The sequence below is a fragment of the Carica papaya genome, chromosome 6 (genome assembly GCF_054855325.1).
Source record: "Carica papaya isolate Zhongbai chromosome 6, ASM5485532v1, whole genome shotgun sequence".
Lineage (NCBI taxonomy): Eukaryota > Viridiplantae > Streptophyta > Magnoliopsida > Brassicales > Caricaceae > Carica > Carica papaya.
The window spans coordinates 37,453,960-37,469,370 of NC_142314.1; the positions used below are offsets into that span (position 1 = coordinate 37,453,960).

General features: G+C 34.2%; 2 protein-coding genes across 7 annotated transcripts; one reads left to right on the forward strand and one right to left on the reverse strand.

Moving 5' to 3' along the window:
* The first annotated feature begins 246 nt into the window (after positions 1–246).
* On the forward strand, positions 247–8,633 carry SUB1 (calcium ion binding protein). 2 transcript variants are annotated; one of them, XM_022035375.2, is made up of 2 exons: positions 247–2,436; positions 8,262–8,633. In XM_022035375.2, the coding sequence occupies exon 1, from the start codon at positions 765–767 to the stop codon at positions 2,430–2,432; it is 1,668 nt and encodes a 555-aa protein (XP_021891067.1). In that variant the 5' UTR covers positions 247–764; the 3' UTR covers positions 2,433–2,436; positions 8,262–8,633. The 2 variants fall into 2 exon arrangements, with proteins under 2 accessions (XP_021891067.1, XP_021891069.1); XM_022035377.2 differs by lacking the exon at positions 8,262–8,633 and having other exon boundaries at positions 247–428; positions 550–2,677.
* On the reverse strand, positions 8,380–12,527 carry LOC110809516 (putative cytokinin riboside 5'-monophosphate phosphoribohydrolase LOGL1). 5 transcript variants are annotated; one of them, XM_022035382.2, is made up of 7 exons: positions 12,267–12,526; positions 12,061–12,158; positions 11,550–11,580; positions 11,335–11,434; positions 10,950–11,020; positions 8,816–8,959; positions 8,380–8,725 (listed from the first exon to the last, which is right to left on the reverse strand). In XM_022035382.2, exons 1-7 carry the CDS (start codon positions 12,360–12,362, stop codon positions 8,663–8,665), a joined length of 603 nt encoding a protein of 200 aa, XP_021891074.1. In that variant the 5' UTR covers positions 12,363–12,526; the 3' UTR covers positions 8,380–8,662. The 5 variants fall into 5 exon arrangements, with proteins under 5 accessions (XP_021891074.1, XP_021891073.1, XP_021891072.1 ...); XM_022035381.2 differs by having other exon boundaries at positions 8,380–8,728; XM_022035380.2 differs by having other exon boundaries at positions 8,380–8,682; positions 12,267–12,524.
* Between the last annotated feature and the right edge of the window lie 2,884 nt (positions 12,528–15,411).

Consider the following 15,411-nt stretch of genomic DNA (forward strand, 5'->3'; position numbering starts at 1 on the left):
AAGTTTTGAACTTTATATAAAATAAAATATGTTATTTATAATTTTTTATTAAAAACAAAAATTGAAATAATTTGATAAATTAAAAAAAATATGGGCCGCACGATCCGGCTACTAAAATCGGGCAACTAGTTTGACTCGTTGATGCTGTCACGAGGTGGGCCCGACCAGTAGGATGTCCAAATCTACCGACGCTGACGTGGCACCAAAGATCAGAGCGAGCTGTCAACAACTCACTAGGAGTGTAGACGAAGGTTTTCTTCCAGCCAAAGGTTTAACCTTTACGATTTTGCTGTTTGTTACTTTTCAATTTCCAAAATTCAATTGCAAAAAATCACTCGTTAATTCGGATTAAGGTTTGCAAAATTATTGTCAGGTGTCTGTTAGTCCTCCATTGTTGCTTTCTTACGCCAGCGCAAGCTCTGGATCTGGTGAGTGATACCCTAATCCCTCTGTCTTTCTCTCCGTTTGTTTCTTTCCATTTCAAGGTTCACTCCGATTCCCATTAGTTTTCTCTCGTTTTCTGGGCGACCAATCAGCTTTCTTTTTTAGTTTACTGCAAGATCCGGTTGAGTTGTGGTCATGGAAGTGAGGAACCCATGAAAGAATTAAGTCAAATGTGAGTGAACATTAACTCGAGTTTCTTTGACTTGTTTGAATTTTTTTCTTGTTTCTGGTTCTCCTCTGACCCAAAGCTACTGTTTTCTGCGTTGATCTGGAGATCTAATTGGATCTGATAACTGGGTTTTCCACATTGTAGAAAACCCATGAAGGAATCCGATTTAAGCACTGAGCCAATAGGGCAAAACATCATAAAACTGATAAGCAATCTGTGTTTCTCAGTGTTTGTGTTCTCAGTGCTGATATTTACTGTAATTGCCATCACCTATCAACCCCCAGATCCCTGGCTGGAATCAGCTCCAGCTATTACGAAGCTTCTGACTCAATCTGAAAATGCCACCTTCAAGAATGACAATTCTATCCTCAAAACTGGTGAGGATTTACAGTTGGTGCCTGCCCCGGCAGTGCCGCCGGCCCTGGCCGTGATTCCAATTACTGAAACAGTGATTGAGAAATCAGAAGAGAATATCGGTAATTTGTCCCTATGGTCCTCAGACTGTGAGGAGTTAAGGGTTGTTAATTGTTCGGACCCGCGAGTTCTGATTGCAGTTGAGAAGTTTAATTTGAAAATTTTCAAGTCTATTGTGTTTTTGGAGTATCAAACTCCAGTTAATGGTTCGAAGCCAGATGAGTGTGATGTGGCTTGGAGGTTTAGGAACAAAAAGGAGAAGTCCTGGAGGCGGTATAGGGATTTTAGGAGGTTTAAGTTTGGATTTGGAGAAAATTGTACCTATAAAGTGGTGTTTGCCAGTGGATGGCATACAGGTGTCAATGCTCGGCGACCTAGGATGAACTCTACAAAAACCGGTGGACATGCCAAGATTGCTCCACCAATTCCTGATCCCGAGATCAATGACACAATCCCAAGTTTGGGATCAGAAATGAACTTTAGAAAGGGAAGGTACTTGTATTACTCTCGTGGTGGTGATTACTGCAAGGGAATGAATCATTATCTATGGAGTTACTTGTGTGGCTTGGGGGAGGCTATTTATTTGAATCGGACATTTGTGATGGATTTGAGTGTATGCTTGTCTGCTACCTACAATCCAAGCAATAAGGATGAGGATGGAAAGGATTTCAGATTTTATTTTGATTTTGAACATCTTAAGGAAGTCGTACCAATTGTGGAGGACCGTGAGTTCTTGAGAGATTGGAAGAAGTGGGATCGGACCCATAAAAGGAAAGTACCAGTTAAGAAGGTTAAGACTTATAAGGTGACGCCAATGCAACTTATGAAGGATAAAAGCACGATTTTATGGAGGCAGTTTGATGCTCCTGAGCCTGATAACTATTGGTATAGAGTGTGTGAAGGGGAAGCAGCAAAGTACATCCAAAGGCCATGGCATGCACTGTGGAAATCTAAGAGGTTGATGAATATAGTTTCAGAGATTAGTGGAAGAATGGACTGGGATTTTGATGCAGTTCATGTGGTTAGAGGAGAGAAGGCACAGAACAAGGAGCTTTGGCCACATTTGGATGCTGATACATCACCAGATGCACTCCTAGCGAAGCTTAAAGAAATTATCCAGCCTTGGAGGAATTTATACATTGCCACAAATGAACCATTCTATAATTATTTTGATAAACTGAGATCTCAGTACAAGGTTCACTTGCTTGAAGACTACAAGGAATTATGGAGTAATACAAGTGAGTGGTACAATGAGACAATGCTTCTAAACAATGGAAGGCCAGTTGAGTTTGATGGATACATGAGAGTTGCTGTGGATACTGAGGTCCTCTACAGGGCAAAGACACGAGTAGAAACATTTTATAATTTGACCAAGGACTGCAAGGATGGTGTTAATACTTGCTGACCAGGTTGGGGGTACTTCTTGTTTCTTTGTTCCATAAGTTTATTCATATATGTTGTTATGTCTTACTCTATTGATTCAGTTAGAAATGATGCTGTTGAGCTCATCTCAGGCACATACTGATATACTTCTTTTCTGTCTTCTGTTAATGATTAAAATCTTTGTGGATCAACGAAAGCCTCTATTTGTAAAATATGGTAAACAGCAATTTTTCAAGGTTTTCATATAAATGAATTTTCTTTTTAGTAGCTTTATACTCTTGGTTTTCGACTTCATATTTTAGGGAACTAACAATGAACCATACTCGTCTTTATAGATCTTTAGGATTAGGAGCGTTCCCTAAAGGTCATATTGGCTATATGATCTTTCATATATTGATTGAAAGACAGAGAGCAATCTTGGTTGTCCATTTAGGGGAGTGTTCAAGCTTTCGTTCTCTTTCTTTTTTCTCTTTGAATAGGAGTAGCAGTTCTAGAAATAGGAACTTGAGTATTATAGAGGTATCTCTTCAAGCACCGCACCCTTAAGTATTTGACTGCAATTTATATAAGTATCCAAATAAGCATACATGATTGTTAGTGTTAATCGCACCAAGCATTATTCCTGCAGAAGCAAGTAAATAAAGCATACCAAACATTATAGATGGTTTACCTGGTAGTAGCTTGAGGGATGTGAATTTTTTTCGTTAAACCAAACTAACCAACCAAATTGATGAAAATTTGGAAGTTCTGTTTGTTATTCAGTCATTTCTGTTTGACTCAGAAGATAATAGGCAATTTGGTTTTATAGGTTTGGAAAAATAGCCAAACCAAGTGATGTATAATAGCATGTCATCAGAATGGTCACTTGGTGGCCTCTTGAATCCGATGTTGGAGGCTGCAATTACATTTATGTAAGTTGCTATATAGGTGGACTTTCTTTTAAAAAAAATAGATTGGTTTTTTTTTTAATAAAAATAGTATAGTAAGATTCATTCACAAGTATTAAGGGGATTGTATGTGCAAAAATATTTACATATTGATCAATATGCCAATTTTTTTGAAATAGATCGATATGTCAATAAGGTCCCTAAGAACATCCAATGAATAAAGAGAATGACTTGTAATAAAAAAAATTCAAGGTTTGAAACCATCTATTTTTAACCCTTTCAGAAGCATTTTCTGCCCGCTCAAATGCTCTTATGTTTCTCTTTTTCTACACTACCAAGAAAATAAAAAAGGAAGTGAGACTAAAATGTTCTTCACTCCACTAATACCCTTCCACGCCTAAATTTCTTTTCTCACCAAACCAGCCATCAGCCGATTGATGCCTAGTAGTAGTATACAAGTAAGGGTCCACAATTTGTACACAAACAAACACCACAAATGGATGTGATTGCATGATCTACCTCCCTTTTGCATAAAAAATCACTCATTCTCCTACATTTTCTTTCTCCCGATCAACTAGTCGAAAGTAAGAATACACCATCGGCGTGCCTACCACGCAAAGTAAGCAACTTTAGGTGGAATATTAACCTTCTAGATTTACCGATAGGAAAAACTGGTGTTGTGACATCACTTTTAATAAAATGTTTGTAGAAAGATCCGATGGAAAAAAACCTTTTAGCATTAGTAAGGGTACAGAGGACAATCTAATTATCTTTAATTTCTCAGTCATTGGAGGTTTCTTATAACTTCTATATCTCATTCACTTTCCCCCTAATGCCACTATAGAACTCATGAATTAGCACATTCTTATACCGCACAGTAGCATATATCTAAGGGAATTGTTCTCTGAGTGACCTCCCCTTTAACCAGGCATCATGCCAGAAGCTAATCTTGTCCCTAGTGCCAACACTCCAGCTGATACAATTCTAGGATTTATTCTTGTACATGTATATTTTTTTCCACATTCTCTTCGTAGGGGTTCTAGGTGAGAGCCTGGTCTACCATCATTTATCCACGGTCCCAAACTTCCCTCTCCTAGAGACTACCATTTTCATTAATGAACCTCCAAAGTCATTTCCTCTATAAAACTACATCTACCTCCACCAAAGATTTCAAGCCCAACCCTTGCTGACACATAGGCTTTTTAACTCATCCCATGCCACCATGTAAAACTTTTTCCTATCTTTCGTATCATCCTATAAGAATTTAAATTGAATTGATTTCAGTCTTTTGGTTACACTCGCAGGAATTGTCAATAGGCACATATAATAAATGGGTATATTAGCCATTGTTTTTTTGTAAGTGAATCTCCCCCCTTTAGATAGGGGTTTCTCTCCATCCGATCAATCTCTTCTTGAACCCTGCCACCATAGGGTATCCCCAGGTATTTGATTGGCAAATCCACACTTCAACACCCCAAAATCCTTGCCAGCTTGGTAGCATTCTTCCCAAGCCTTAGTCTCACCAATTCAAACTTGGTTCGGTTGATATTGTGTACAGACACCACTTGATAGCTCAGCAAAAATGCATCTAAGTTAAGTTGGGCCCTCTCATCCAATTCGCGAAATAAGTGTCATCAGCAAAAAAAAAATGGTGAATGCCTCCTCCATATGCTCACCTTCACCCATCTTTAATCTCTCATATATCTCCAACTCTCTAGCCTGAATAACAGTTTCTTGAGAGCTTCCATAAATGATAAATAGAAGAGGGGACAAGGGATCACCTTGTCTAAGACCTCAAGAGAACAACAGTTTGTGGAAAAGAGTTGTTGACTGCAAATGGAACCAGAACGGCAGATGGAATCAAAAAATGCTGGACCACAGCAAGCATGGGATGAGTTTACGGAAGGGCATCTCTTTAGCTAACAAATCGGTTCTTGATTGCTCCAAATGGGTGGTGGGTAGAGAGGTAATACAAACCTGAAAACACGTTTCCCTCAAATCTATGCTTTATCGAAGGATAAGCACATGCTTATTGAGGAAGCTTTTGACAGAAATAATGGTATGGGTTGGAATGTGGTGATTAGCAGAAATTTGCAAGATTGAGAAGTGGAGGAATATGAGCTTCTGCTAGTTTTATTAGAGAACATGCAGCTTAACAACGATGAAGACAAACTGTCTTGGTCGTCTGAAAATAGCGGTCCTTCAGTGTCAAATCCTTCTACAATCATTTTGCTGGCCATAACAGTATGAACCGAGGGGATTTTCCTGCTAAAATGGCTTGGATGACAAAAGCCCCAACCAAAATTTCTTTTTTCGCTTGGGAAGCATCCAAAGAATACATCCTAACCATTGATAACCTCACAAAAAGAGGCATTACTCTAACTAACAGATGTTTCCTCTGCAAGCATAACTCCGAAACCAACAACCACCTTCTGCTGTGGTGTCCCACAACTTATTTGGCATTTGCTGGGTAATGGCTGGTTCTGTAAAAGATGAACTGTTCGCCTGGGAAGTTGTGTGTAAGAAGAACAAGAAGCTCAAACTTATACCATCTACTATTTTCTGGGTAATTTGGAATGAAAGAAACAACAGAGCATGGCAAGGAAGAAATTTTTGGAAATATCTTGAACAAATGGCTCCACTTTTTTTGGTTCCGCTGTACTGGAACATAACATTAACCATTTTGACGATTTAGGGTCAATTGTAGATTATTGACTGGTAAATTTTTTGTACATCAGCAGCGCTCCCTTGGCGCCTTCACATCAATATATTTTCTATACTTTTGTCTAAAAAAATAAAGACCTCTAGAGGCATTGAAAGACAAAGGCAGACCCATTCACCATAACTGCAACAGAAATTTTAGAAATACATAAGTTGATTCATTTGCACCATTTGTCCCCGAAGCCTAGTCACCTCAACATATAATCAAGAAAGGCTAATTTACATGATTATAGGCTTTCTCTATGTCCAGCTTGCATAAAACACCCTCTTTATTTTTGTGAAGTGGATCATCCACAATTTTATTGGTGACCAGGGCTGCATTCAGAATCTGTTTGCCTCCTGCAAAAGCATACTGACACTCTTCCACCACCTTACTCTTCACTTTCGCCATTCTCCTAACTGACACTCTTTCGCAATGAGTTTATAAACACACCCTACTAAATTGATATGTTTAAAATCTTTTATGTTTATTGTTCCCTCAACTTTAGGATAAGAACCAGGAAGGAGGAGTTTAAACATTTAACGAAAGACTCAGATTCATAAAACTCCTTAAAAAGCCCAATAATATCTTCTTTCATCACATGCCAAAATTTATGTAGAAAACTCATATTAAAACCATCAGGTCCAGAGGTTTTATCATTCTTATATTGCATGAGTTCCTCTAGAATCTTCTCCTCAATGAAATTTAGATCATGGTGTAACCTGCTAAAGAATCCCATAACTCCTTCCCTCAGTTGTTAATTACCCTTCACCAAACAGCCATCTATATCAATTTCCTCCACGTAATTGATTCTCCTATGATGATTTGCCATGCAGTTGAAGTTTTCCATCTCCCTTCTTTATCCATCTAACTACTGGATTTTGTCTCCATGAGACCTCCTCCATTTGCTTTCTACTTGCCAATTCAAGTTTGCTTGGAAGCCAAATCTTCAGTAGACAAACGTTCCTTATCCTCATTTAGATCTTTTGGTTACTATGTGAGGTATATTCATTTTACTTCTCAATTCTTTTGGTCAAATCTCAAACTCTTTGCTCACTCTAGTTAATCTTCCTATCCTTCTATTTCTACATTCATTTTTCTCACCCAAAATCCACAACCTGTCTTTGTATCTTCCTTTTCTCATTGTTCAATGCCAGCACGCTTGCCACCAGTCACAGCCGGAAGGCTCTTGCATCTTTGTTGTAGGCAATTTTCTGGTCTGGTTTAGCAGAGAAACACACATGGCAAACTCAGGGAGGGGGCACATGGTTGAATTACATTCAGTGAAGGAAAGTGCACTCAGCAGATTAGATTATTCTGTTTTCTTCATTTCAGTTTTTTCTTGCTATATCTCAATCTTGTTTTTCCTATGGCTGTGAGCTTCGAGACAGTTTTATATGTAACAAGTCTATCATGTAGATGTTGTGGGTAGTTGGTTAATTCCTTAAACAAATTGCCAATGTCCTGGAAACTATCTAAATAATTTCTATATAAATGCTAAACGGATCTGAATAAGAAGTAAGCAGAAATTATTGTAGGGAAAAAAAAAAGTATCTGTTCTTTCTAACTTGGAGATTGAGGAGTTCTCTCATAACAAACCCTTAACAAGGAGGTTGGAGGATTCTCTATTAGCGAGCCATTATCATTAAGAGATTGAAGGCCTCTCGCTTAAGTCTTCCACAACAAACTCATAACTAGATTCATTTTAAGGCAATAACAATCTTGGAATATCCCTCTTTGATGAAAACCTCCACTCATTGGAGCCTCAACCAAGAATGTGGAAATTACTGAGAGAAGGAGAGCAAAAGAAAGAAAAGCCTGGATGACGAGAGGTTGTAAGGATCAACGCGGCTGCTACCCTTCTGTCTCGTGTTATACTACTTTTGTTCATCCCAGACTGGTTGTAGATGTGATTCACTGTAATGTACTACAGTTGCTATGATAGTTGTGATGTGTCATGTATGATTCATTTTATGTAAAGTGACATTTGATTCTGGAGGAATTCTATGGCCGAATTTGCTAACTGATTTTATTGATTTGATTATCATTCAAATCAGTGTCACCTTTTACTTCAGTTGCATATATCTTGGCCAAACTAATGGAGTATAGATTACTCCTTAGTACTTTTTCTGCCAGAGGATGTGGTCAATATATTTTTTATTTTCTGCTAAAGATAATTTGACACAAGTCTAATGAATTTTAATATATGAATCATAGTTATCGTAATATATGTTACACTTTCCATGTTTACTCTTAAATGCAGTTCTAATCTGCTGCAAAATGAGCATGCAAATGGAAATATGGTCCAACGGCAGACTAGGTAAATTGAAATCAGAGAGTACTAGCCCTTGATTTCTGTTTATCAGTAACTGGAGTTCGGCTTCCAAAGCATAATCGAATTCGAATCTGTTAAGACTAGCAGTGTCAAATATCAGAGTCATCTTACAGAGCATCGGAGTGTATGGTTTTCTTTTCTTCCTTTGCCCATCCGGTGTCATCAATACTTATATAGATTATAGAGATAGTACAACAACAATTAAAATCCTTAAAATTCCTTTTCTGTTTGCTGGGATCTGAAGTGAGTTGAAAAAAAGAGACAGGTGCTATGAGTTTACTACATGGTTGTTTTCTTGTATATTCCAGCTTTGACTCGATGCTACTTGATCATGCAGGGGTATATATTCCTGCAGGAAGTGCACGTAAAATTGCCCCAGAAATTTGTTTCTTCTTCTTTTGTGAAAAAAGAAAATAGATCTTGAATTTGGTAAAAAGGAAAAACAAAGGAAAAAGAAGAGATAAAGAAAGTAGATAAGATACCTCCATTCTGTGTAAGAGTTCTCTGGCAGTATTTGCTGAGATGACAATATCTCTTGCAGGAGGCCTGATAAATCCTTCTTCTACACCTTTGTCGAATAATCCAAGCAAGCAATCATAATATCCGTCCACATTTAACAGACCCACCTGTTGTTTTGTTTCTCAAGTTCATCAAGATTCCAACTTTTTTAACATATATATATATATATATATATTTGCATTACATCATGTTTGGATTGGTAGAAGTGAGGGAAAAAAGAAGCTTAATTTTTTCATTTCTTCAAATTATAATTTCAACCCAAACATACCCCCTCCCCCCCCCCCCCCCCCATCTTTATCTCTAAATAAAAAATAGTAGAAACCACAATAACAGTTTAATATATATATATATATATATATATATATAATAGTATGCAGTCACCAACTTCTTCTTCCCCACAAAAAAGTTAGGGAAACCAAAAGAAGAAAATGGTTGTGAAGTCAATTTCATGGCCAGATTTGTCTGGATTTTGGAAGGCTGTCAAGCTCAGAGAGAGGGACCAGAAAAGGAGACAGAGTTGAAGGTGGGATTGAAAATCTCAACTGTTGATTGGGAATTTTGATTAGCACCTTTATGCTTTCCATATCAACTTGTCTCAAAACGACAACACCACTACATGTAAAACGTCACCACCACTTCATACTCTCTCAGGCTTCTTTTTCCCCCCCTCTTTCCTCTAATCCCATGTGACTACTCCCCAAGTTAGGGTTTTGGTTTCACACATACATACATACATACATATATATATATATATATATATGTTACCTATATGGCAATGCAGAAATTTTCTCATACTTTAATTGATAATACTAAGTTCAACTAGAATTTACAGAAAAAAATATATATATATATTTCTTAAAAGTAATGAAACTTTACATGTGATTGAAACAGTAAATTTCATATTAAATGTGTTGCTTTAATTATATATAATATTTTAATCAGATTTTTTATTTTTACGTTCGAATTTATAAATAAATTTTGAAGAAATAATTATTATTATTTTCAAATATATATGTATTTATATATAGATATAGTAGAGATTTTTGATAATTGATTGAGGAAGTGGTGACTTGTCAAAGAATATATGTGTGTATGTATAGATATGTATATATATATATATATATATGTATTACGCGTGTTGAATTCTGTATGTGTTTGTGTTTGTAGGTTTGAAGTATATATTCAGAAATATTGTGGTGCAAGTATCTGTTAAAGATGTATGTAAAGTATAGGCACATGTCAAGTGTTAAGTAAACGAAGCATTCAACTAATTTGATATTATATATATATATATATATAGATATAGATATATGTGTGTGTGTGTGTGTGTGTGTGTGTGTATGGCAGCCTGCTTCTTTTCTGTAAGGAAATATAGTAGAGAGTTCTAAAGATGGGGGAAAAGATGAATATATAGATACAAGACATGTATATATATAGGACTAACATTTAATTCAAACATGCATGCACTTGGTCTATGCATGTAAAAGCTATAATACACAATATGTTTAAACATATATAAATGCATAACTTATATAATATACATATATATATATATATATATAATCATAAAAGGTGAATTTACAGCCTGCACCAGCTACTACTAATATCAATTATATATATAGTTAACACAGTCTTGTATGATCTAATGGTTTCATATTTCTCCTAAAAAGAATGGTTATTGAAGAGGTCAAACCTAATTAGTGTTTACCAGGCATATATATATATATATATACATATGTATATATATATATAATAGTGGAGGGGGTTAGAGTCATTATAAACACACAAAACCCAAGCATATGTAATTTACAAATGGGTTTTACCAGGTAGGTAATTAGGAGAAAATCAATCAATATATGCATATATATATATATATGAATATATACATATATATATATGTCATCATCTAATAATAATGGTAATTATAGCAATCATACCATCAAGTTAGACGGCCACTTTGATTTAATTAATAATTATCTACCATTCAAAGTTCTATACTTTTGATGATTTCATCAATATAATATATATAATCCAGAAACAAACATATATATATATATATATGTATGTATATATATCTTAGTATTAAAGGAAACTTACTGGTTTATGATGGATTCCAAGCTGAGACCATGTTATCATTTCAAGCAGCTCTTCCATGGTTCCATACCCTCCTTTCAAGAAACCAATAATTTAATTAAAGATCAAAATTATGTTAGTTAAAACTCATAATCTGATCGTCAACAATATATATATATATATAGCTTATATAACCTCATTAATACACATCTCTCTCTCTCTCTCTCTCTCTATATATATATATATATATATATGTCAAAATTAATGATCTTGTACATTAAGCTCATTAAAATTAATTAGCTACAAGCAAGATTGTTTAGTGAGTATAAAAATAGCTGTATGTGTGTGTGTGTGTATATATAATTGGACATGTATGTATATATATATATATATATATATATATATATACCTGGAAGTGCAACAAAAGCATCAGCCCGACGAGCCATCTCTGCCTTTCTTTCGTGCATGTCTGATACTATCAACACTTCGCCTACTGCATGGCCTGTTATCTGATAGTAATTAACCATCAACATATATATATATATAGATGTATATATACACACACATATGTACTGAAGAGGAAAGAAAGAAACGGAGGAGAGATCAAGTTTAAATATAATATACCTCAACTGAAACAAGAGCTGTTGGGATAATTCTGGTCAAGAAAATACAAATTAAATGAATCAAAATCATTAATTAATCAAATATTTTCGCTTAATTAAATGATTAATACATCATGTGTAATTCTGTAATATAATATACATATAATCATCTTTCTGGGTGGGTACATACACACACACACACATATATATATATATATAAAGCTAATGTTTTAGAGGAAGCTAAGTATATAGACCTAATTAACAACGATAGAATTAGAGAGCTGGCAGCGTTCGAGTTCTTCCACAAATTAAGAATATATAGATCAATACATAAATATATATATATATATATATAATATGGTACTGATCGTATCAATAATTGAGCAAGTTGTGGTTTTGAAATTCTCATGAATAATGTTCCTTCTTTAATTGATTTCTTAATCTGTTCCCATATTCCCTCATTACATTATTAGTTAATTATATATATATATATATATGTACATATGTACGACTGTATCTTAATTAGGTCTTACCCAAGAACACGGCATCCTCCATCAAAAACCGTCTGAGAAACCAGACCCATCAACCCAACACTCCCTCCTCCATACACCAAATCCATTTCCCTCTCCACCTGCAAAGGCAAAGCCAGTATATACGCATACACGCACATGGACATAGATATTCAAACCCTAATTGTACTTATATAAGCAAGAAATCAAAGAGACGGAGGAGTACAAACCAGTTGTTTGCCAAGATCAAGAGCTGCATCGCTGAAAATCTTTCTATTTCCAGAGTTACTTCCACAAAACACACAAACCCTCTTGAACTTACCCATCTTCTCTCCTTCTTTCTCTCTCTCTCTCTCTCTCTCTCTCTCTCTCTCTCTCTCTCTTTGTTTCTCCCCTGAAAAATCAACTTGTAAAGTTTCAGTATATAATACAAGCAAGAAGTCCTCTTAAAAGCTCTCCAGATTAATATACTATATTCTGTACACACACACACACACACACACACACACACATATATATATACACACGCGCGTATATTTTATAATTTTTAATCATATATAGGTGGATTTCTAAAAGGTAACTTAATGAGTAGTCAAATGTCCAACCATGACTTGATATATACTTAGTCATCATAAGATTATGTTAAATATAACTTTTGATATTTGTGTTTCTTTTTATAATTACTAAATTCTAACAAGCTTTTTGCAACACTAATTATAAATTTTTGATATTATAAGAATGAAAAATCCTCCAATTTCGACCCAAAATTCATTGAAGAAGAGGTTTTTGTTTGTAAATTTCAAGTTAATTGAAGTCTAAGATGGATTTAATAATTATGGAGCTAATTATTTTTTATCTTTTATAAAAAAAAAATTACTTTTTGAAATTTGAAAAAATTAAAAGATTGTGTATTGAATGCGTGAGATAAAATATATTATATATTATTTATTAGTACGGTACACATAAACTTATCATATGTCGTACGTATGTGTTTAATGCCTGACAAAATATCTCGTCAAATTTTGAAATATCATGAACTACACCGTAATTAAAATAGTAACACTTATTTCAGAATAATTGACGCGATCACTATAATCTTACTTGCAAATAGTATAATCTTTTATAAAATTAATTGTTAAGTATATATATATATATATATAAGAAGGTTGTTCCCAATAGGTAGGTAAAAGAAAATCTTCTTGACATGCACTTAATCTCCTAAGTCCATTACAGTGAAGAATTATCTCCCAAGCTGACAAGGGAGATAAAGTTGTTCATGAAATTCCCTCAACCCAGAAATCACTTGGAACCATTTAAACAATTCTCTTGGTTACTGTAAATTTTCTCAAGAAAATTGAAGGAGGTTGAGCCCCCAAGATTCATAAAGCCCATGTCAAACCTTCAGCAATAATGTTGAAAGGGAAAGAAAACCAAAGTGGGTTCTTTGTACATATAGACAAAAGATATATATATATAGATATAGATATATAGTGATGGGTATATGTATAATGTATGATAAGTAGATGTAGGGACTCGCATGACACGTGAGGGATGATGGTTATGATGGGTCATACAAGATGAACAATAATGCAAAACAAGTTTTCTTTTTGAGTCAAAGGGAGATTCTCACTTTCTCTGAAATCTTTTGTTTCCTATATCCCATTTGTTATGTGGGGCCCTCACTCCAAACACGTCTCTCTACTTTCCTATTTTGCTTCTTTCACCATATCCATTTTGGTTCTTGTGTTTCTCTAATTTTCTTTTGCTTTTTTCTTTTCTACTTAATTCCCACTGTACATTTATACATATATATACATATATGTGTGTGTGTGTGTGTGTATATATTCATGGCGTCTTGTGATCAATGCTGTGAATGGAAATAGTACTTAACAGTAACATTTTGTCACCGTGTGATAAATGGGTATCCGATATATATATATATATGTACTTTGCTCTGATACTTCACTTTCTCACGTGCATAACATACAATATATATATATATATATGTATGAAATATTCGATTATATATGGATCGAGATAAGCAATGGCAGATGATGAAGATGAGATATGTTAAAATATTTCATTCTTCCGTTCTTATATATATATACACACACACACACACACACACACACACAATCATCTAAAAATTATTGAAATATCCTGTCTTATAAAATATAAAAGATACCTTTTAATTTCTAAATAATTATAAAATAATTTTGAGCATATATTTTAGTCTATTATTGATGTTGCATCATTTTGATCATGTACCACATCATATATGTGTGTGTGTATAGCTAGTGATAATAGAAGAGAATTCAACATTCTCCAAAGGGTCACTCAAGAAATCTCTTAATTAGAAATATATATGTGTGTGTGTGTGTATAGCTAGTGAGAATAGAAGAGAATTCAACATTCTCCAAAGGGTCACTCAAGAAATCTCTTAATAGAAATATATATATATATATATATGTGTGTGTGTGTGTGTATAGCTAGTGATAATAGAAGAGAATTCAACATTCTCCAAATGATCACTCAAGAAATCTCTTAATTAGAAATATATATATATATATATATGTGTGTGTATATAGCTAGTGAGAATAGAAGAGAATTCAATATTCTCCAAAGGGTCACTCAAGAAATCTCTTAATTAGAAATATATATGTGTGTGTGTGTATAGCTAGTGATAATAGAAGAGAATTCAACATTCTCCAAAGGGTCACTCAAGAAATCTCTTAATTAGAAATATACATATATATATATGTATATAGCTAGTGAGAATAGAAGAGAATTCAACATTCTCCAAAAGGTCATTCAAGAAATCTCTTAATTAAAAATATATATATATATACACACACACACATGTGGGTGTGTGTGTGTGTGTGTGTGTATATAATTGATGTTATAAATAAAGAAGACTAATGATACCCACTGGCTCACCTAAATGATCAAATATATATAATTAATATTGTTAATTATGATGATTATAATTGAGTTCATGATATTAAAATGGGATTAAGGCGTGCGTTTACTTTGATGATTATGTGGGGGGATATTTTCAAACCCTACCACTTATAATAAATCCTCAATATGCTTAATCTATAATTATATATAATCATGCATGTCATTACCCATAATTAAATTTTCTTAATTTAATGCTTTGTAAGGTCTACCCTCTCATTTATTATTAAATTTTGAATTTTCTACATCATTCATTTATTATTATTGATTATTAGTATATTCAATTATCACCCACATGATTAATGCAATGTAATTGTTATTATTAATTACTCATTATGAGGAATTAGATCATCCCTAATTATTGGATTTAGTCAAGAGTCTTTGTCGGTAAATATTTAAGTTAAAAGAATTAATTTT

Bases quoted from the DNA above. Each gene is read 5' to 3' on its own strand.
- LOC110809516 (XM_022035378.2), bottom strand. From the start codon at position 12,362: ATGGGTAAGTTCAAGAGGGTTTGTGTGTTTTGTGGAAGTAACTCTGGA. The intron at 12,159-12,266 runs GTTTGTACTCCT...TTGCCTTTGCAG, and splicing joins TTGATCTTGGCAAACAACTG to GTGGAGAGGGAAATGGATTT. The intron at 8,960-10,949 runs GTAAGTTTCCTT...ACAAAACAACAG, and splicing joins TTGGAATCCATCATAAACCA to GTGGGTCTGTTAAATGTGGA.
- SUB1 (XM_022035375.2), top strand. From the start codon at position 765: ATGAAGGAATCCGATTTAAGCACTGAGCCAATAGGGCAAAACATCATA.